This window comes from Sus scrofa, chromosome 3 (assembly GCF_000003025.6).
Source record: "Sus scrofa isolate TJ Tabasco breed Duroc chromosome 3, Sscrofa11.1, whole genome shotgun sequence".
Classification (NCBI taxonomy): domain Eukaryota; kingdom Metazoa; phylum Chordata; class Mammalia; order Artiodactyla; family Suidae; genus Sus; species Sus scrofa.
The window spans coordinates 31,671,672-31,693,398 of NC_010445.4; the positions used below are offsets into that span (position 1 = coordinate 31,671,672).

The following is a 21,727-nucleotide window of genomic DNA, read 5'->3' on the forward strand; positions in this document are numbered from 1 at the left end:
AGCCTGCCTCCTACCCCTCTGTCTGACACTCGGGGGGGGGGGGTCTGCCTCAGAGGTCCTCAGTGGGGGCATGTGTGTGTGTGTGTGTGTGTGTATGTGTGTGTGTGTGTGTGTGTGTGATTTTTGTCCCCCAGGAGGTATTTGGCATTGTCGGGCGCCATTTTTGGTTGTCGTAATGGTGTGGGAGGTGCCACTGGCATCTCATGGGTTGAGTCGGGGACAGCTCCCTGCAGCTAAGGATTATCCAGGCTGGGAGGTCCTGGTCTATACCGTCCTGCCTCATGTGGGTAATGTCTACACAGCGCTGGTTTTCAAAAGCAAATAGAGAGGTTCTTTCTTGGCTGATGGGAACATCCGTGCCCCCGTCTGGCTCTGGCTCCACTGACCAGCCTGCCTGCTCCCGTGGTTCCCAGTGTCCCGCACTTGGGGCTGGCAGCTGTGCACTGAGGTGACGTGGCCGGCGGCCGGTCAGCCCTACCTGCTCTCCGTGCCTGTGTTCGCGGCTGTGATGCTGAAGAAGCAGGACCGGGGGCTCCATCAGTATCGTCTGGAAGCCGCCTACACCCTCCACCCCCAGGTAGGCCCTGTGGAATGGCTCCCTCTCGTGCAGCCAGCGTGCGGGTCTCCCTGTGTCTTCTCCGGATCAGCCTTGGGGATCAGTCATAAAGACGTGGGCCTCCTCCCTGGGGCTGGTAAGTGAGGCCAGTCCTGCTGTGGTCTCCCTCCTGCCTCAGGACCCTTGCACATGCTGATCCTCTGTCTCTGGCTTGATGCCCTGTTACCTCTGAGTCAGTCCTCATAGCTCCGTTCAGGGGTCACCTCCTCAGTGAAGCCTGTCTTGATTACCCCAAGGGGGTCGTGTTCTTCCCTTTATTTATTTATTTATTTAGTCTTTTTTTTTTTATGGCCACAGATGTGGCATATGGAGGTTCCCAGGCTAGGGGTCGAATCGGAGCTGTAGCTGCTGGCCTAAGCCAGAGCCACAGCAACGCAGGGTCGGAGATGCGTCTGCGACCTATACCACAACTCACGGCGACGCCAGATCGGTAACCCACTGAGCAAGGGCAGGGATCAAACCCTCAACCTCAGGGTTCCTAGTCGGATTTGTTAACCACTGCGCCATGATGGGAACTCCTTATTCATTTATTCATTTATTTAGTCTTTTTTTTTTTATGGCCACAGATGTGGCATATGGAGGTTCCCAGGCTAGGGGTTGAACTGGAGCTGTAGCCACTGGCCTGCACCACAGCTTCAGCAGCACCAGATCTGAACTGTGCCTGTGACCTATGCCACAGCTCGTGGCAACACCAGATCCTTTAACCCACTGAAGTGAGGCCAGGGATCAAACCTGCATCCTCATGGATTCTAGTTGAGTTTTAACCCACTGAGTCACAATGGGAACTCCTGATACAGAATTTTTTTCTTTTTTTTTTGTCTTTTTAGGGCCACACCTGCGGCATATGGGGGTTCCCAGGCAAGGGGTTGAATCATAGCTACAGCTGCTGACCTACGCCACAGCCACAGCAACACAGGATCCAAGCTGCATCTGCGACCTGCACCACAGCTCACAGCAGTGCTGGATCCCTGACGCGCTGAACGAGACCAGGGATTGAACCCGAATCCTCATGGATACTAATTGGATTTGTTTCCACTGTGCCCCAATGGGAACTCCCTGATGCAGGATTTTTAAAGGGGCTTTGTGTCTTGGGCTGCATTTTGCTGGAGGCAGACCAGATCCAAGGATTTGGGTAAAAGTGATGGATGAGGAAAAGGCTCCAGGAGGACTCAGTGGGAGAATGGAGAACATAGGATAGGGAGGGGGAAGAAGCTGAGTGGAGGTGATGGCTGGTGCAGTGGCAGCCTCGGCCTGATCCTGGGCAGCCCTGGGACAGCAGTTACATCTCAGGGTTTGGTCCCCTTGAGGCTAAGCAGCCGAGATGTTTCTCCCTCTTATGTAGGAGGGCCATGCTTTGGAGGTCCCAGGTGCTGGGCTTTAGGAGAAAAGTACACAACAAATCAGAGGCATCTCTGGGATGCAGGTTCGATCGCCTGGGATGCAGGTTCGATCCCCAGCTGGGACAGGGTGTTAAAGATCTGGCATTGCTGCAGCTGGGTCATAGGTTTCAGATGTGGCTCAGATCTGATTCCTGGTCTGGGAACTCCATGTGCCTCAGGGTGGCCTAAAAAGAAATAGAGCAACATTTGTAGAAGCTGGGAGATGAGCACACGAGCTGATTAAGAGGCCCGAGGGGATCTGGGCGGGTGCCAATATACACCGCGCCTTCTCCTCTCCTGTTGGTGGAACAAGCAGAAACCCACTCCATATGGCCCTGAGTTGTCCTATCGGACTTTCCTCCAGGATACTCTTTTCCATCCCCAAATTCCTGGTTTGGGGACAAATTCCTGGTTTGCTTTGTGAGGATAAGAATGAGCAGAAGCACTCCAGCATTTGAAGGTGGGGGCCTCTCAGGACCCGGATGGGTTCTTGATCTGGAGCATCTCGCTCTGTTTGCAGAAGGACCACTGGCTCCCCCAGGAAGCCTCAGCCCACCTCTTCATGGGCACGCCCAGGTCAGAAGTGCCCCGGGACGTTGGGGTAGACGTCAGCTACAGCTGGCCCCGGAGGACGTTCCGGCTCAAGCTCCTCCATCCCAAGAAGAAAATTGAGCTGGACGGTAATGACAGTGCCCTTGGCCACGTGCCACATGCAGCATACTCCCTTGTGGATTCCCAGCCACCTTCCAAGGTCGGCACCAAAAATAGCTCCGTTGTGTGGGTGAGGAGCCACAGGCTCAGCCATTAGGAAACCAGCAGGCTGCCCCCCAGGCAAGACAGGGGTGGATCCAGGATGCTGAGCCCTGGTCTCTCAGCTCTTGTTTCGTCCCCCAGGAAAGCTCGAGACCCTCCAGGATGCTCACATGGGTCACCTGGAACTCATCCTGGACGACAGGCATGTCTACTACATCAAGGTTTGCACTCACACGGGTACAACTGATTTTTTTGTTTTGTAATGTTTTTGCTGCTTAGGGCCCCACCTGCAGCATATGGAGGCTCCCAGGCTCGGGGTCCAGTTGGAGCTGCAGCCGCCAGCCCACACCACAGCCACAGCAATGCCAGATCCGAGTTACGTGTGCGACCACTACACATGGCAACTCTGGATCCTTAACCCACTGCGCAAGGCTGGGGCTCGGACCCACGTCCTCATGGATATTAATTGGGTTCTTAACCTGATGAGCCACAGTGGGAACTCCTGCAGGGTAAATTTTTAGCAGTGTAAGTCCTGCTGCAAAGGTGTGTGTGTGTTTCTCTTAGTCGCTACCTTTTAAGATCCTCAACCAGGGGGATCTGAATGGGACTCAGCGGGTCAACTGAAGCCCCCGCTATTGTGCCGCCATTCAGGGTCTGTCCCCCTTGCGGAGGGTTTAGTCCTTCCATCCGAGGCTCAAGCAGATCTGTGACTCCGAAAAGGATCCGAACAGCAGCTGTAGACTGGCTTCGGCCGAGCAGGACCTCTGGGCCCCTTCGCTGATGGGTCCCACGATGCTGCCTTGGTCCCTGGTGGATTTGCAGAGAGGTCCGGGTTGAGAATCTGGAGCCAGCGCTGAAATTGTTGCTGCATAAACACACTCTAGGCTTCCAGAGCTGCTTCCTGTGCAGGTGGGAAGACCAAGAGTCAGGGGAGAGCATCTTCCTCCTAAAGCCTCAGCTGCCTGCCGGCTGAAACAACGGATCATTTTCAGAACTCCCCGGAGCCCCGAAGCCTCCTTGTTTGCTAAATGCACGAGTGCTCATTGCCTGCCCCGCCCTGCAGACCCTCCTGCCTCACTCCTGAGGGCTGTCTGTGGTTTGGAAACATCTGCCTTGAGAGCAACTCCAGTTCCAGCAGCCTCAGAGTAATGGTCACAGCTGGGGCTCTGGAACTTTCCAAAGCCTAGTCTCTTGCAGAGCTGAGGGGAGGAGGCATGGTTGACTGTGGCCCTGGGTCCCTCTCTTGGTCCTCTCAGTAAGCCCGGAGAAGGTGAGGAAATGGAGAGAGATGAGCTTGGGAATGTGAAGCCGCAAAGCTGGGTTCAGCTCCGCTCAGAGTTGATGGAGTTGACGGCTGGTGTGTGGGAGACAGATTTTCTCCTCCGGGATCCCCAAGTCCCGGGCCACCGGGAGAGCCCCGGTTTACCATTGACCCTGCTCCCTTAGGACCAGTGGTCTTGTTAACTGTTAAGTGTCCTGGTTTGGATGAGGAATTCTCCAACCATCCTTTTCATGGGCTGTACTTTTAGAAGCCACGCGGCTTCTGATCCAGACCAGAGAAAAGCATCGCCAAGACACACCATGAAGCAAGGGAAGCGGAGCAGAGTGGAGAGCCTGTGTGTGCTTTTGTGCCAAGCAAGAGGGAGTGTGCATGTGTGCTCGTATGCATACGTACACACACATGTGCACATACACGCATACCTACATATAGACAGACTCAGAGAGGCCCACGCGGATTCTGGAGGATGCACAAGAAGCGGGCTCAGTGGTTGCCTCTGGAGGGAGATGAGGGGACCAAAGAAGAGAATGAAACTTAGGTTTTTCAGTGTCTTTAATCATTTATTCAACAACTATTTATCAAGCATCTATAATGTGCCAAGTACTGGGAAGACAGCTCCATGAAAGGGCTACGTACACAAACTTCTCTCTTTTTGGTGCTTACATTCTCATGGGAGAGACAAATGATAAAAATAAATAAGCAAAGTGTGTTGAAAGGCTGGTGTTAGTGCTTTGGAAAAAGGGAACCAGACTACAGGGGTCTGAAGTTAGGTGAGAAGAAAAGTCTGGGGCTTGGTGTCTTCAGTCTTAAGTAAACGGACAGAGTAGGCCTGATTGAGAAAATATCTTTTAGCAAAGACATGAAGGATGTGTGGAAGAGAGCCATGTGGTTCTCTGTGGGCAAGGAATTGTAAGGGAAGGGTGTAGCATGTGCAAAAGTCCTGGGGTGGGAATGTGCAAGGCGTCTTAGAAGCGCAGCCTGAGGCCTCACGTGGTTGGAGCAGCCTAAGAGCCAAGCCAGAAAGTTGGCAAGACAGGTCAGGTCAGGTTTTGCCAGAGAGTCATCAGAAGACAGTGAGGAGTTCCCGTCGTGGCACAGTGGTTAACGAATCCGACTAGGAACCATGAGGTTGCGGGTTCGATCCCTGGCCTTGCTCAGTGGGTTAACGATCAGGCGTTGCCATGAGCTGTGGTGTAGGTTGCAGACGCGGCTCGGATCCCATGTTGCTGTGGCTCTGGCATAGACTGGCAGCTATAGCTCCGATTAGACCCCTAGCCTGGGAAACTCCATATGCCGCGGGAGCGGCCCAAGAAACGGCAAAAAGACAAAAAAAAAAAAAAAAGAAGACAGTGACATGTGGTTGTTGTCCAGGAACAAAGGCAAAACAGGATTTAGAAGGGAGTATAAACTAGTGGACAGTCAGGGAACAGCGAGGTCGTTTTTACATCTTTTGGGTAAACAGGTCAGCGGGCAGCCAGCAGGGAGGGTCATAGGATCGGTTGGCAGCTGGTGCGGCCGTCCTGGGTGACAGCTCCCGTTGCTGTGGGTCCAGGAAAACCTCGGTTGTGGAGACATAGCCCGTGTTGGGGGCTGTCCGTGTGTCCTGCCAGCCTGTGTCTGGGCAGTTTGGCCTTTGGGCTGCACTGCAGACTTCTGGATAAAGGCTTGGCCTTGTTGATCTTTGCAAAGACCGGCTTTTACCCTGAGGAAGACAGGTGTGCTGTGAGCCCACCCTGTCCTGAAGGGCTGGCCCTGCTCACCTGGGTGGGAGCCAGCGGAGCGGGGAGAAGGATGTCACAGCACGCGAGCGCCATGAGCGGACTGGAGCTGGAGCAGGGGTAGAGGTGGCCAATGCCAGAATATTCTGCAGGGAGAGCTGGCCAGGGTCCGTGATAGATTGGATGGGGGGGGGCAGGGAGGAAAGGTCCTTTATACGTAGGTCTGAATTTGTAACGTGGATTACCTGTTTTGAAAAATATTGAACTTGGCGTTCCTGTCATGGCTCAGTGGAAATGAATCTGACTGGGATCCATGAGGATGCAGGTTCGATCCCTGGCCTTGCTCTCTGGGTTAAGGTCTTGGCATTGCCATGAGCTGTGGTGTAGGTCACAGATGCGGCTCAGATCTGGCATTGCTGTGGCTGTGGTGTAGGCTGGCAGCTACAGCTCCGTTTCGACTCCTAGCCTGGGAACCTCCATATGCCACAGGTGTGGCCCTAAAAACACACACACACACACACAAAAGAAAAGAAAGAAAAATAAAAAAGAAAAATATTTAGCTTAAGAAATTTAGCAAAAAAAAAAAAAAAAAAATTCTTGTTGTGGCTCAGCGGGTTACAGATCTGACTAGTATACATGAGGATGCAGGTTCGATCCCAAGTTGCTCAGTGGGTTAAGGATCCGGCGTTGTCATGAGCTGTGGTGTAGGTTGCAGATGTGACTCTGATATAGCCTCTGGCTAGGAGCTTCCATATGCTGCAGGCACAGCCCTAAAAAGCCAAAAAAAAAAAAAAAAAAAAGAAAAAGAAAAAAGGAATTGGAAAAGAATGAACCCAGAAGCCCGATAGCTAGGCTCTGTCTCTTGCCCTCTGTCTGGTCCTAGTTCTCATTCAGGGCCCGAGCGTCTGGCTGAGTCCAACCCCCCTTTCCAAGTGATGTTGGGGCCTTTCCAGGGCCGGAGCAACCTGTGGCCAGCAGCGGGTGGTGAGGCCCAGCGGTTCGAGGCCCAGCTGGAGGTGAAACTGGTGACAGCAGGCAGCCCTGTGGTCCTGGCCGGGAACCTCAGCCGGCAGGTGGGCCGCAGGTTGGCCTTCTCCGTATCCCTGAGCAACTTGCTGAGTGACCGGGCCCACGTGTCAGGTAGGAGGAGGGACCCCCTTCCTGCCACTTTGCCTCGGTGGCCAGCCTTCAGGCTAGGGGGTGGGCGTGAGTATCCCTCTTGTGGTCCCCAACACCCGGATCCCCCCAGTTTCAGCATCCCATCTAAGGAAAATCCCGGCTCTGTGTCTGCTTGCACCTTCTGCTTGAGTCCCCAGAGGTCCCCTGCAGGGGGCTCTACTCACCCCACCTCCCCGCCCCTTGAGCCGTAAACAGCACCTTCTGGACTTCTTTGCTTCTGACCCACAGTACGTGTTACACAGCATATAAAAGTACATCTCGCATTGTGACCCGAATTGCGTGGGGCACTGTTTGCATCTCGAGTGCATCACCAGGCCTGGGTACTGACCAGTCTCACCAGTTGCCCACCCTGGAGCCGGAGCTGGGCTGGAGCCCTCGTGGGATATTCTGGGAGAGTCAAGGGAATGATGTGAGTGTCTGGGCCGTTGACCAGCTGGCCTGGCTGAGGGTCACTGGAGTGGAAACAGGTCTCAGAAGGTGATGTTTACCTGCTGACCCCTGAGGTCCTATCATTCATCTGTTCCATTCTAATTTTTTTTTTTTTTTTTGCCTTTTTGCCTTTTTGCCTTTTCTAGGGCTGCTTCCGGGGCACATAGAGGTTCCCAGGCTAGGGGTCACATCGGAGCTGTAGCTGCTGGCCTACGCCAGAGCCACAGCAACGTGGGATCCGAGCCGCGTCTGCAACCTACACCACAGCTCATGGCAACGCCGGATCGTTAACCCACTGAGCGAGGCCAGGGATGGAACCCGAAACCTCATGGTTCCTAGTCAGATTCGTTAACCACTGTGCCACGATGGGAAATCCCCATTATATTTTTTGTTGTTATTGTTCTGCTTTTTTGCGGCAACGTTTGATCCTTAACCCATTGTGCTGCACCGGAGATCAAACCTGTGTCCAGCGCTGCAGAGATGCTGCTGCCCTTCCTGTTGTGTCACAGCAGGAACTCCCTCCCTCCTTTTTTCTTTTTTTTTTTTTTAATTTTTTTTTTTAATTTTTATTATTATTTTTTTTTGGTCTTTTTGTCTTTTGTTGTTGTTGTTGTTGCTATTTCTTGGGCCGCTCCCGTGGCATATGGAGGTTCCCAGGCTAGGGGCTGAATCGGAGCTGTAGCCACTGGCCTACGCCAGAGCCACAGCAACGTGGGATCCGAGCCGCGTCTGCAACCTACACCACAGCTCACAGCAACGCCGGATCGTTAACCCACTGAGCAAGGGCAGGGACCGAACCCGCAACCTCATGGTTCTTAGTCGGATTCGTTAACCACTGCGCCACGACGGGAACTCCTTTTTTTTTTTTTTTAATTGTACCGGAGTCCAAAGCAGTGACAACACCAGATCCTTAACCCCTAGGCCACGCCTGTTCTACTTGTGGTCTGGATTCACAGACCTGACTTTTGGGGTTGCCCCCCGAACAGTGCAGCACCCTGATGTCAGTGCCTGGCAGAGATGTGGGCGGTCGTTCCCTGGAACCCTCCCCCCCTCCCTGCCCAGCGCTATTCCCACTTCCTTCCTCTCCTGGTGCTGGGAACAGGGTGGCCGTCCCTGGGTCACAGGCCATGACCACACCATACCTGTCCTCTCCCCACAGCGCTGCTGGAGAAGAAGGCAGAGCACGGGGTGCAGGTGGTGGCCCTGGGCGGCGAGCTCCTCCTGCCTGGGCTAGTGGGGCTGCGGGCCCTGGGCCGCCTGCAGCAGCGGGGCCGCCTCTGGACCAGCTCCCTGAGGATCAAGTACGGCCTCCTGGGTACGGCGCTGGGGGCGGGCCGGACTGGCACCATCTCCTGGGGCTGTGGCGCTGAGGGCTGAGCTGCCACTGTCACCTTGGGTGTTTGGACCTCATCACCCTGTCCCTTAGCCAATGCGTCATTCCGTTGGCTTGGAATGGAGCCAAGCATCTGCTTGTTAAAAACCAAAACCAAAACCCAAACACAACTACTACGTGTGTGTGTGTGTGTGTGTGTGTTGGTGGGGACATAAATCGACCTCTTCAATCCTCCCCATTAGCAGCTTCCAACAAGTGACATTAGGTGAGGCAGACCCGAGGCTTTGGCTGCAAACAGGCTGAACCGGATGCTCCTCTGCTTGGGGTGGGGCTGGAGGGCTGCCTGGCAGAGGAAGGGCAGGGTCTCCGGGTTGCCCCCGTACAGGTCACGCAAAGCAGCTGGCGCAGGAGTGCAGCACCAGCCAGAGGCTGCAGGCAGAGAGCGGCCCAGAGGCCGCCTACAAGCTGGAGCTGGACCACGAGCTTCACTGCACACAGATCCCGGCATGCAGCCACAAGGTGGGTGCTCGAGCCGGGCAGGGGGGTCTGGAAGGTGGTGGGTGAGCACCCTGCACTCATCCTCAGAGAGATGGATTTGCTCGTATGGGACCAGATCAATAAAACACCAACGGAACGAAGAGAGGGAAGACCAGAGGGATTGGAACCTCAGTCTCGTCCTCGCTCTGTTCATTTAGTTGGTGTTTTATTCGACACCTCCTCTCTGCCCAGCCCCGGGGGAAGAGCTCTGCTCAAAGCAGCACCTGGTCTTTGCCATTGCATTGCCGGGGGAGGGTGGAGCACAGGAGACCTGACCCAAATCGAGGAAAACACAGCTGCTGTGGGTGATAAACAGGGCAGAAGCCAAGAGGCCGTAAGGCAGGGAGTCTAAGGGGAAGGCTTCTTTGGGGGAAATCTATTTTAGGCTGACAGTTAAAAGGTGAGACCGTTCTGTCCCCATGGAAGTGTGCTACAGGCCTAGGGAACAGCAAGTGCAAAGGTCCTGGGGCCAAAGGGTAAATGGAGCAATTTAGAAACCGGTGGCGTCAGCAAAAGAGAGACGTGACTATTCCTTTCTTAATTTAGTTCCAAATTTGCTTCTTTCTGGACTGCTACCTCCACGAGGGTGGGGGCTTCTGGCTCCTTCATTCTTGGCTGTCTGGTGCCCAGGGCTGTACCCCCTTGGTATTTGGGGGGAAGTATGTTTCAGTGAATGAATAAATGGATGAGTCTGTGTTGCCTCAACCTTTGGTTCAGAGGTAGGAGGAGGCAGCAGGATGCCATGAGCCCCCAAGTGGGGAGACCTGATCCTTCATAGCTTCTATCCAGGGAGCCAGAGGCTGCTTCGGGAGAATGAGGGATAGGGGGTTCTTGGGTTTATATGAAGCAGATCAGGAGCCCTCTTCCCATGGCCACTGGCTCTTTCCACTCCTTATGAGGGCATGGATGAGGGTGGGGCAGGTTAGTTTTTCACCTTGGTGCCAGAATTTTGGAAACTGCTGTCACTGATAAGGTGAATTGTATGCTAACACAGTATTTTGCAAAATCAAAATCAGTGCAGAAAAATCTGTACCTCCTGCAGAGCTGTCTCCTCGGCAAGCCTGCATCCTGAGGTAGTTGGCCGGGAGGAGGCTCCAGACTGGCCACAAAAGGCTTCCTCGGGGGTCTCCCTGGTGGGGTGTGTCCCCAGGTCCGGCTCCAGCACGAGGAGGGCTCTGGCCACCTGCACTCGCAGCTGGAGGCGAGCTACGGCAGGCACTGGGGTGACAGCAGCAACAAGAGGCGCCTCCGAATCAGCCAGACCTTCCAGAACGACTCGGGCCCAGCCCTGAGCAAGTACTTCATGGAGGTGAGCCCAGCCTCTGCAGGGCCACATCCGAGCCCAGCTGGCATGTGGCAGTTGCCTGTTCCTCCAGGTCTTGGTGGCAAGGATGCAGGCAGCTGAAACTCAAGGCTCAGAGACCTGTGTCCTTGGAGGAGTTAAATATTTGCTAGGGTGCCAAGGACTGCCAAGGGACAGTTTGCAAGGGGCCTTGCGAAATGCAGATTTCCAGCTGCAAAAATGCGTTTTGGAGGAGTTCCCACCACGGTGCAGCAAGTTAAGAATCTGACTGCAGCTCAGGTCACTGCGAAGGCATGGGTTGCATACCCAGCCTGATGTAGTGGGTTATAGGATCCGGCATTGCTGCAGCTGAGGCTTGGGTTCAATCCCTGGCCCGGGAACGTCCATTGGCTGCGGGTATGGCTTTTTAAAAAAATGCATTTTGGAAACGGTTCACTCAGGCTTTTTTGTAAATCAGGAGTGACTGAATGATTAGCCCCTGGATGGGCATGGGCTCTTATAAAGCACAAATTATATGAGTTTCTTTTGAAATTGTTTTTTAAAATGTTTAATTGTGGTAAAACACATATAACGTGAAATGGACCATTTCTTTCATTTTTAGGCGTACAGGTCAGTGGCATTAAGCGCATGCGTATGGTTGTGCAACCATCACCATGGCCCATCTCCAGAGCGTTTTCATCTGGTGGAACTGAAATTCTGTCCCCATTAAACAGTATTGCCCCTTTCCCAGCCCTTGCAGCCACTATTCCACTTGCCACCTCTCTGATCGTCACTGCTCCAAGTGCCTCACAGAAGTGGAATCAGACAGTATCTGCCTTTTCGTGACTGGCTTGTTTCACTTACCATGATGTCCTCAAGGTTTATCCACATGGTGGCATCAGTCAGAATTTCTTTCCTTTTTATTATTTTATTTTTATTTAATTTAATTTTATTTTTCTAGGGCTGCACCCGAGGCACAAGGAAGTTCCCTGGCCAAGGGTCAAATTGGAGCCACAGCTACCAGCCTACACCAGAGCCACAGCGACCCCAGATCGGAGCCACATCTGTGACCTATGCTACAGCTTGCGGCAGTGCTGGATCCTTCACCCCCTGAGCGAGGTCAGGGATTGAACCTGCATCCTCATGGACATTATGTCAGGTTCTTAACCCACTGAGCCACAGCGGAAACGCCAGAATTTTTTTTCCTTTTCACATCTAAGTAATACTCCATTGTAAGATGGATCAGGGAGTTCCCATCGTGGCGCAGTGGTTAACGAATCCGACTAGGAACCATGAGGTTGCGGGTTCGGTCCCTGCCCTTGCTCAGTGGGTTAACGATCCGGCGTTGCCGTGAGCTGTGGTGTAGGTTGCAGACGCGGCTCGGATCCTGCATTGCTGTGGCTCTGGCGTAGGCCGGTGGCTACAGCTCCGATTGGACCCCTAGCCTGGGAACCTCCATATGCTGCGGGAGTGGCCCAAGAAATAGCAACAATAACAACAACAAAAAAAAAGACAAAAGACAAAAAAAATTTAAAAATAAAGATGGATCATATTTTTTCATCCATGGACACTTGGCTTCCACTTGTGACTTATGTGAATTGTGCTGCTGTGAACTTGGGAGTACCAATATCTGTTTGAATCCCTGCTTTCCATTCTTCAGGATATATACCTAGAAGTGGAATTGCTGGCTCGCACAAGAGTTCTATTTTTAATTTTTTGAGAAACTGCCATCCTGGTTTCCAGAGAAGCTGCACCATGTTACGGTTTTATCATCAGTGGAAAAGGGTCCCAGTTTCTCCACAGCCTAACCAGCACTGGTTAGTTCCCGTTTTGGCGGGGGGGGGGGGGGTTGTTTTGTTTTTGAGAGTAGCCATCCTGATGGATCTTAGGAGGTTCTCGTTGTAATTTTGACTTGCATTTCCCTGTTGACGGGTGATGTTGAGCATCTTCTCACGTGCTGATGGGCCATGTATGTATCATCTTTAGAGAAATGTCTACTCAAGGCCTTAGCCCACTTTGAATCAGATTGTTTGATTTTGTTGCTGTTGACTTAGAGGAATTCTTTATGTGTATTAATCTCTTAAGAGATAGATGGCTTACAAGTATTTTCCCCCATTCCTTGGGTTGCTTTTTCACTCTGTGGGTAGCACGCCTTGATGTACAAAACTTTTTCATTTTGATGTAGTTCATTTTATTGATTTTTACACTTGTTGCCTGTGTTTAGGTGTCATAATGGATAAATCAGTCACCAAATCTAATGGCATGAAGCTTTTCAATCTCATGTTTGCTTTTAAGCGTTTTATAGTTTTAGGTAGTTCCCTTCGTGACTCAGCGGTTAACGAACATGACTAGGATCCATGAGATGGCCGGTTTGATCCCTGGCCTCGCTCAGTGGGTTAAGAATCTGGCGTTGCTGTGAACTGTGGTGTAGGTCACAGATGCATCTCAGATCTGGCATGACTGTGGCTGTGGCTGGCAGCTACAGCTCCAGTTCAACCCCTAGCCTGGGAACCTCCATATGCCATGGATTGCAGCCCTAAAAAGCAAAAAAAAAAAAAAAAAAAGAGAGAGAGAGTTTTATAGTTTTCTATAAAGTTTTCATGTTTAGATCTTTGATCCATTTTGAGTTAAACTCTGTCTGTGGTATAAGATAAAGCCCAACATCATTCTTTTGTGTGTGAATAGCCAGTCTTTCCAGGACCTTTGTTATAAAGACTGTCCCTTCCCCTGACCATAAATATGGGCCATCTAGCATATTCCATTGGTGTATATGTCTGTCTTTTATGTCACTACCTTACTGGGTTTTGTTGTTGTTGTCCCTCTTGTTTGGCTTCTCCTGTGGCATGTGGAAGTTCCCAGGCCAGGGATCGAATCCACTCCTCAGCAGCGACCCAAGCTGCTACAGTGCCAATGCTGGGTCCTTAACCCACTGCACCACAGGGAACTCCACTGCCATACTGTTTTCATTTCTGTAGCTTTGTGAGACCTCCAACTTTCTTCTTCTTTTTTTTTTGGTCTTTTTGCCTTTTCTAGGGCCACACCTGCGGCATATGGAGGTTCCCAGGCTAGGGGTCAAATCAGAGCTGTAGCCGCCAGCCTACACCACAGTCACAGCAATGTGGGATCCGAGCTGCGTCTGCGACCTACACCACAGCTCACGGCAATGCCAGATCCTTAACCCACTGAATAAGGCCAGGGATCAAACCTGCAACCCCATGGTTCCTAGTCAGATTCATTAACCACTAAGCCACAGTGGGAACTCCTGTTCTTCTTTTTCAAGATCATTTTAGCTATTTGGGGGTCCCTTGAGATTCCACATGAATTCGAGGGTGGATTTTTCTATTTCCACTGCACAAAATACCATTGAGATTTTGATAGGGATTTCATTAAGTTTGTAGATTGCTTTGGGTAGGATTAAATCTTAACAATATTAAGTCTTCTAATCCACAAACACAGGATGTCTTTCCATTTATGTGTGTCTTCTCCAGTTTCTTTCAGCAGTGGGTTGTAGTTTTCAGTGCACAAGTCTTTTGCCTCCCTGCTAAACTCTTCCTAAGTATTATGTTGATTTTGTTTTGTTTTGGTTTGGTTTTTGGCCACCCCACAGCATGTGGAGTTCCTGGACCAGGGATCAGATCCAAGCCTAAGCAACAGCTGTGGCAGCGCTGTGTCCTTAACCCACTGTGCCAGGCCAGGGATCAAATCTGCATCCCAGTGCTCCAGAGATGCTGCTGATTCCACTGTGCCACAGAGGGAACTCCATTATGTTTATTTTATTTTATTTTATTTTTTCCTTATTACTTAATATTTCTGTTTTATTCCTTTTTTTAGATTAGAAAGAACTATGGGAAAATTTTATTTTATTTTTAATTTAATTTTTTATTTAATAAAATCTCCATTATGTTGATTTTAAATGATACCAATACTCCTTGAATAAATTCTCCTTGTGAGAAAATAGCACATTTAAAATAAGGCTAGCAGTTCCCTTTGTGGCTCAGTGGTAACGAACCCAGCTGGTATCCATGAGGATGAGAGTTCGATTCCTGCCTGGCTCAGTGCGTTAAGGATCTGGTGTTGCCATGGGCTGTGGTGCAGGTTGCAGATGTGGCTCGGATCTGGCGTGGCTGTGGCTGTGGTGTAGGCCAGGAGCTGCAGCTCAGATTCAACTCCTAGCTTGGGAACTTCCATATGCCACAGATGCGGCCCTAAAAAGCAAAAAAAGTGGGGGGGGGGGGCCTAAAATTCCCTTTTACAGTTACCATCCGCATTCCCAGTCCCCTGCCTCACTGCCTGGAGAGAACCCTGGTTACAGCCTAGAGCTCTGGAGAGGGGATCTTTTGCTATTTGTTTGCTCTGTGGACCTGTCACAAGCACTCAGTTCTATTTGGTGGGTCTTGTGCCTCCTTCAGCAATGGATCTTGGAAAGTGACCCCTGCTGTTTTGCAGAAATCTCCTCTACCCTTTTAAACACCTGCATCATGTTCCATATGTGTCCACCCATCCTGAATTTTATCTGGCCATTGCATGTCTAGTGGTTGCGAGGATGGCATGCTGGAACTGCATCAGGCATGCCTCCCCAGGCACATAGCTTGACGAGGTCTCTGGGGCAGGTGTCACCTGCAGAATTTCCAGAAATCTGTGTGTTTTTAATTTGCTGACTCTGACCAATTTGCCCTCCAAAATAGCGGTACCAATCACCCACCTCCCAGTTACGTCCAACAGGAGCAATTTCCATATTCTCCCCAGTACCTGAGTTTCAGCATTTGAAAAGTATTGCTGGTATGGATGGAAAAGGTACCTTGTTTGAACTTGCATTTCCCTGGTTACTTCACAAGGCTCAGCAACACTGTATTGTGTCTTGATTCTGCCATGGCGTCACCCTTTCTGTGAACTGCTTTTTCATACTGTTTGACATTTGAACAAAATTAGCATACGTTTTACTGGTCGGTAGGTGTTCTTTATTTATATCATTGCATCGTAATGGTATTCTAAATTGTGAAAATTTCTTATTTCTGGACAACATCTGGTTCCAGGATTTTAGTGAAGAAATTAGTTTGGTGGCAGCATTTCTGCAAGCCTTCCAAAGTGTGGCAGACACCAAGCTGGGTTCTGAGGAGACAAGTATGAATAAGATAATCTCTATCGTTAAGCTTGGAGGTCTCATTGTGGCTCAGTGGTTAATGAATCCGACTAGGAACCATGAGGTTGTGGGTTTGATCCCTGGCCTTGCTCAGTGGGTTAAGGATCTGGCGTTTCCGTGAGCTGTGGTATAGGTCGCAGACTCAGCTCGGGTCCCACGTTGCTGTGGCTCTGGCATAGGCTGGTGGCTGCAGCTCCAATTCGACCCCTAGCCTGGGAACCTCCATGTGCCGCAGGAGCGGCCCTAGAAAAGGCAAAAAGACAAACAACAACAACAACAACAACAAAAACGGACAGTGAGTAGAAGCGGGAAAGGCAGACTAATCAATGATGAGCCATAAGTATTACCAGACCATGTGTCCGATGCCCTGTTTGTATTGTCTCATTTAGTCAAGCATTATCTCTTCTCACTTGACAGGGGAGAAGTGGTGTAAACAGACTTGTGAGAGGTCTCACAGCTCGTGAGTGGCAGAATTGGGATTGAAAGTCCAGTCGGCCTCCTTTCAAAACTCAGGCTCTTAACCTCTTAGCTGGACTGGGTGGTACCAGGTTAATGCACTGCAAAATAATACAATGTTGAGTCAAGAGAAAACACTTCCCCGTTCATTCTTCCCAGTATTACCCTGACACCCCAACCAAAGACATCATAAGAAAAGAAAAACGGATGACTATAATCTCATAGAAATACAGATGGAAAATCCTTAAGCAAATAGTACCACACCGAATTCGGCAAAGTATAAAAAGGATTACACACCATGACCAAATGGGGTTTATCCCAGGAATGTAAGGATGGTTTAACATTTGAAACTCCACTAAGGTAATGTATTAATAGAATAAAGGACAAAAACCACATGATCATTTTAATAATCACAGAAAATTATCTGGCACAACACCATACCTTTCATGGTAAAACCACCCAACGGACGAGCAGTGGAAAGCTACTTCCTTGACCTGATAAAGGCCATTATGCAGAAACCCACAGCTAACATCATCTTTAATGGTGACAGACTGAATGTTTTCCCCCTAAGATCAGGAATGAGGTAGGATGTCTGCTTTCACCATTTATCTTTGACATCGTACTGGACGTTCTAACAAGGGTAATGAGACCAAAAAAGAAGAAAAGAGAAAGAGAGATGAAGAAAAGGCATCTAGATTGGAAATGAAGAAGCAACGTTATTTCTGTTTACAGGTAACATGATCTTATATACAGAAGACCCTAATGAACTCACCAAAAAAATCTATTCGAGCTCAAGAAATGAGTTCACCAAAGTGGCAGGATACAGAATTAATATACAGAAATAAGTTGCTACCTTAGCAATGAAATGCCTGAAAATGGAATTAAGAAAACAGTTTATTTACGATAGCATCGAAAAGAATAACACTTAGGAATAACAAAAGAATGTGAAACTACTACTCTCAAGGAGTCCCCTTGTGGCGCAAGGGGTTAAGGATCCAGCATTGTTACTTCAGTGGCCCAGGTTCAGTCCCTGAACTGGGAAGTTGTACATGCCATGGGTGCAGCCAAAAAAAACAAAAAACAAAAAAACAAAAAAGAAAGGAAAAAAGAAAAACCTAATAATCTCAAAACTACAAAGCATTGTTGAAAGAAATTCAAGAAAAACCTAAACAAATAGAGAGAACCCCATGTATTTGGATATGAATATTTACTTATAAGATGGAAGTACTTGTTTATTTATTTATTTATTTAGTCTATTTGGGGCCAAACCTGTGGCACATGGAAGTTCTCAGGCTAGGGGTCAAATCGGAGCTGTAGCTGCTGGCCTATACCACAGCCACAGCAACGCCAGATTCCAGCCATGTCTGCAACCTACAATGCCAGATCCTTAACCCACTGAGCAAGGCCAGGGATCGAACTTGCATCCTCATGGTTACTAGTTGGATTTATTTCCACTGAGCCACAACAGATACTCCCAAGAATAAATCTTTATGACCTTGAATTAGGTAAGGGTTTTAGAGATATGACACTGAAAGTATAAGTAATAACTATACTTATACATTGGACTTCATCAAACTTAAAAACTTTATGCTTCAAAGGACACCATCAAGAAGGTGAAATAGCCCACAGGATGCAAGAAAATGTCTGCAAATTGTAAGTCTGATGAGGGATTTGTATCCAGAATATATAAAGAGCTCTTACAACTCAGTAAGAAAAAAGAATAAAGATTTGAATAGATATTTCTCCAAAAAAGGTACACAGATGGCCAATGAGCACAAGAAAAGGTGCTCAACCTAATTAGTCATTAGGGAAATTCAAATCAAAATCACAGTGCGGTCCACAGACATAGAAAACAAACTGATAGTTACCAAAGGGGAGTGAGTGGGGGAAGGATAAATTAGGTTGGGATTAATATATGTACACTCTACTGTACATAAAATAGATAACCAATAAGGTCCTACTGAATAGCACAGGGATCTATACTCATTATTTTGTACTAATCTATAAGGGAAAAGAATCTAAAAAACTATGTGTATATATGTGTGTGTGTACACACATGTGTAACTGAATCACTGTTCTATACGTGAAACTGACAGGACACTGTAAATTAAAAAAAAAAATGAGATACTACTTCAAACCCACAGCATGGCTCAAATGAAAAACAGACAATAACAAGTGCTGACAAAGATATGGGAAACTTTGAACTCTCATATATTGGTGGGATCATAAAATAGTGAGGCTGTTTGGAAAAACAGTTTGGTGGTTCCTTAAAATGTTAAGCACAGTTGCCATAAAAGCCAACAGTTTTACTCTTAGGGACTAAGAGAATTAAAAACCTGTTTATGTCCACACAAAACTTATACACGAACATGGATAGCAGCATTATTCATGGTCGTGAAAAAGTAGAAACAAGCCGAATGTTCATCAATGGATGGATGGATCAATGGTGTGATTTAGCCACACAATAGAATGTTATTCAGAAAAAAAAAAAAAATGAGATACTACTTCAAACCCACAGCATGGCTCAAATGAAAAACAGACAATAACAAGTGCTGACAAAGATATGGGAAACTTTGAACTCTCATATATTGGTGGGATCATAAAATAGTGAGGCTGTTTGGAAAAACAGTTTGGTGGTTCCTTAAAATGTTAAGCACAGTTGCCATAAAAGCCAACAGTTTTACTCTTAGGGACCAAGAGAATTAAAAACCTATTTATGTCCACACAAAACTTATACACGAACATGGATAGCAGCATTATTCATGGTCGTGAAAAAGTAGAAACAAGCCGAATGTTCATCAATGGATGGATGGATCAATGGTGTGATTTAGCCACACAATAGAATGTTATTCAGAAAAAAAAAAAAAAATGAGATACTACTTCAAACCCACAGCATGGCTCAAATGAAAAACAGACAATAACAAGTGCTGACAAAGATATGGGAAACTTTGAACTCTCATATATTGGTGGGATCATAAAATAGTGAGGCTGTTTGGAAAAACAGTTTGGTGGTTCCTTAAAATGTTAAGCACAGTTGCCATAAAAGCCAACAGTTTTACTCTTAGGGACTAAGAGAATTAAAAACCTGTTTATGTCCACACAAAACTTATACACGAACATGGATAGCAGCATTATTCATGGTCGTGAAAAAGTAGAAACAAGCCGAATGTTCATCAATGGATGGATGGATCAATGGTGTGATTTAGCCACACAATAGAATGTTATTCAGAAAAAAAAAAGTTCTGACATGTGCTACAACATGGATGAAACTTGAAAACACCATGCTAAGTGAATGAAGCCAGACACAAAAGGCCACATACTGCATGATTCTCTTTGCATGCAATGTCCAGAATAGGCCAATTCATTGAGACAGAAGGTGGGTTAAAGCTTTCCGGGGGGGTGGGGGTATGGGAAGGAGGAATGGGGAGTGGTAACTACTGGGTTCAGGGTTTCTTTCTGCGGTGGGCTGGGGCAGGTCCTGGTAACAGTTAGCTCAGACTCCAGTGGAGAGCCGGTGGAATGGTCTAGTCCGGGAGCAGCATGATCCGATAGGCATCTTGGGTGTGGGTCTCCTCCAGTTTGTGCTGCAGGTGCCCGAAAGGCAGGTGGATTACCGTATGCAGCTGCACCACCTGAGCCTCCGCTGGCCCCACGTGGAGAGCAGCACACACCTGAAGGTGCAGGACAATGGGCGGCTACCCTTGGTGGCAGGCTTGCAGTGGAAGGACACATCCAGGGCCACTCTGTGGAAGTGGGAAGGTGAGTGTCATTGGGGGCATGTCCTTGGCTAGTGGTGAAGGGTTCTGGCCTCTAGCCCTTTGCCCCAGCCAGGTCCATTATCTTTTGTTCAGACCTTAAATGCATCCCAGGGAACTCAGAGACGCATCCTAATGTCTTAGCCTCACTGAGCCCTATGTTAAGGGCTCCTGCCTACTTCCCTGGCCTTCTCACCCAACTTCCTCCACGGGCCTCACTGACCTCGTTCCTGTTCCCCAAACCTACCTCAGGGCCTTTTTACTTGCCGTTCCTTCTCCCTGGAACACACTTTCTCTCGTTTAAAACAAGGGATTTACCATAGTTTATCTTTGAATTAATTTTTTTTTACTGAAGTAATACAAGATTTGAAAAGTGAATTAGACTCCGACGTGGTTGTTGTGGAAGATGGGTGAGTGTTACCCAGGAGCTCATCATAGTCTCCGTATTCATGAATCTACTGGAAATACCATTTAAGTTTTTAGAAAGTTAACGTTATAACAAATACAGTAATAGTCGGCTTCATGTCTCCCCGTGCCCAATTTTGCTTGAAATGGCGAGCACTGCAGATTCTTTTTTGCTGTTTCTTAGCAGTCCCTCCGTCTGTTGAAATAGACTCTTATTTCTTGCTTTTTCTCTCTTAGGCATATTCTTCATATGCTTCTTACTAGAGAGGATGAGAATTGACCTCATACACCAGTGTTTGGTCAGATACCTGTTTCCCTCCATCCCCCTAAAAGAGTTACAGTTTGTTAATGCTTCACGTTTCCATCACTGAGACGGTAATAGTCCCTTGCAGCTGAGATGCGTGGTGTCCTAGGATCCCAACTTTTTGTTTCTCCCGGAGTTATAATAACCTTTCACCCTCCCCCACCCCGCCCCATTCTCTTTTCCTCCTACTAATTATTCCCAGAATTTTTAGCAGAAGTGCAAAACATCAAATTACTTCTCAATTCTCACATTTTTCTTGTAGACCGACCCCCTTCCTGGAGCCTCTGTCCTTCTGCTCCACTGTAGATCAGTTCACAGCTGTGGTCCTGGGCCATCCCTCTGGCGTCATTCTGGGAGAGATTTCTTTTTTTCTTTTTTTTTTCAGGGTTGCACCTGCAGCACATGGAGGTTCCCAGGCTAGGGGTCTAATTGGAGCTACAGCTGCCAGCCTATGGCACAGCCACAGCAACACGAGATCCAAGCCACGCCTGCAACCCACACCACAGCTCATGGCAATGCCAGATCCTTAACCCACTGAGCGAGGCCAGGTATCAAACCTGCCACCTCATGGTTCCTAGTTGGATTTGTTTCCGCTGCACCACAATGGGAACTCCTCATTCTGGGAGTGATTTCCCCTTCTTCGTCTCAGCCCCTGCTTCCTGCAGGCATGTCCTCTTCTTTCTCGGTTAGCTCTTGTTCTGAAGGAGCGCATTTCCCAGTAGCTTCCAGAGAGAGGATGCAGGGGAGGTGTGTTCATCAGCAAGAGGTGATCTGACCAATCACCACAAACTGAGTGGCTTAAAATGGAAACTTATTCTCTCGCAATCCTGGAGGTTAGAATTCTGAAATCCAGGTGCCAGCAGGGCCATGCTGTGTCTGTGATGCTAGGTAGAATCCTCCCAAGCTCCTGGAGGTGGCCATTGATGCCTGGAGTTCCTTGGTTCGTAGCTACATTGCTCTAATCTCTGCCTCTGTTGTCACATGCTGGTGTGTGTGTGTGTTTATCTCTGTGTGTCTATTTCTAACCTTCTTTCTTTCATTTTTTCCTTTTACAGCTGCACCTGTGGCATATGGAGGTTTCCAGGTGAGGGGTTGAATTGGAGCTGCAGCTGCCGGCCTACACCACAGCCACAGCAGCGTGGGATCCAAGCCACATCTACGA

The 21,727-nt window shown here is 48.9% G+C and overlaps 1 protein-coding gene across 1 annotated transcript in view; it reads left to right on the plus strand.

The window, feature by feature from the left end:
• Positions 209 to 21,727, plus strand: part of LOC102157603 — a 112,045-nt gene continuing 90,526 nt past the window's right edge. The window contains exons 1-8 of the mRNA XM_021086611.1: positions 209 to 577; positions 2,516 to 2,675; positions 2,890 to 2,969; positions 6,699 to 6,885; positions 8,513 to 8,668; positions 9,072 to 9,205; positions 10,374 to 10,532; positions 19,680 to 19,860. Coding sequence (XP_020942270.1) covers positions 509 to 577; positions 2,516 to 2,675; positions 2,890 to 2,969; positions 6,699 to 6,885; positions 8,513 to 8,668; positions 9,072 to 9,205; positions 10,374 to 10,532; positions 19,680 to 19,860 — 1,126 coding nt within the window. The 5' untranslated portion in view covers positions 209 to 508. The remainder of the gene's footprint in view (positions 578 to 2,515; positions 2,676 to 2,889; positions 2,970 to 6,698; positions 6,886 to 8,512; positions 8,669 to 9,071; positions 9,206 to 10,373; positions 10,533 to 19,679; positions 19,861 to 21,727) is intronic.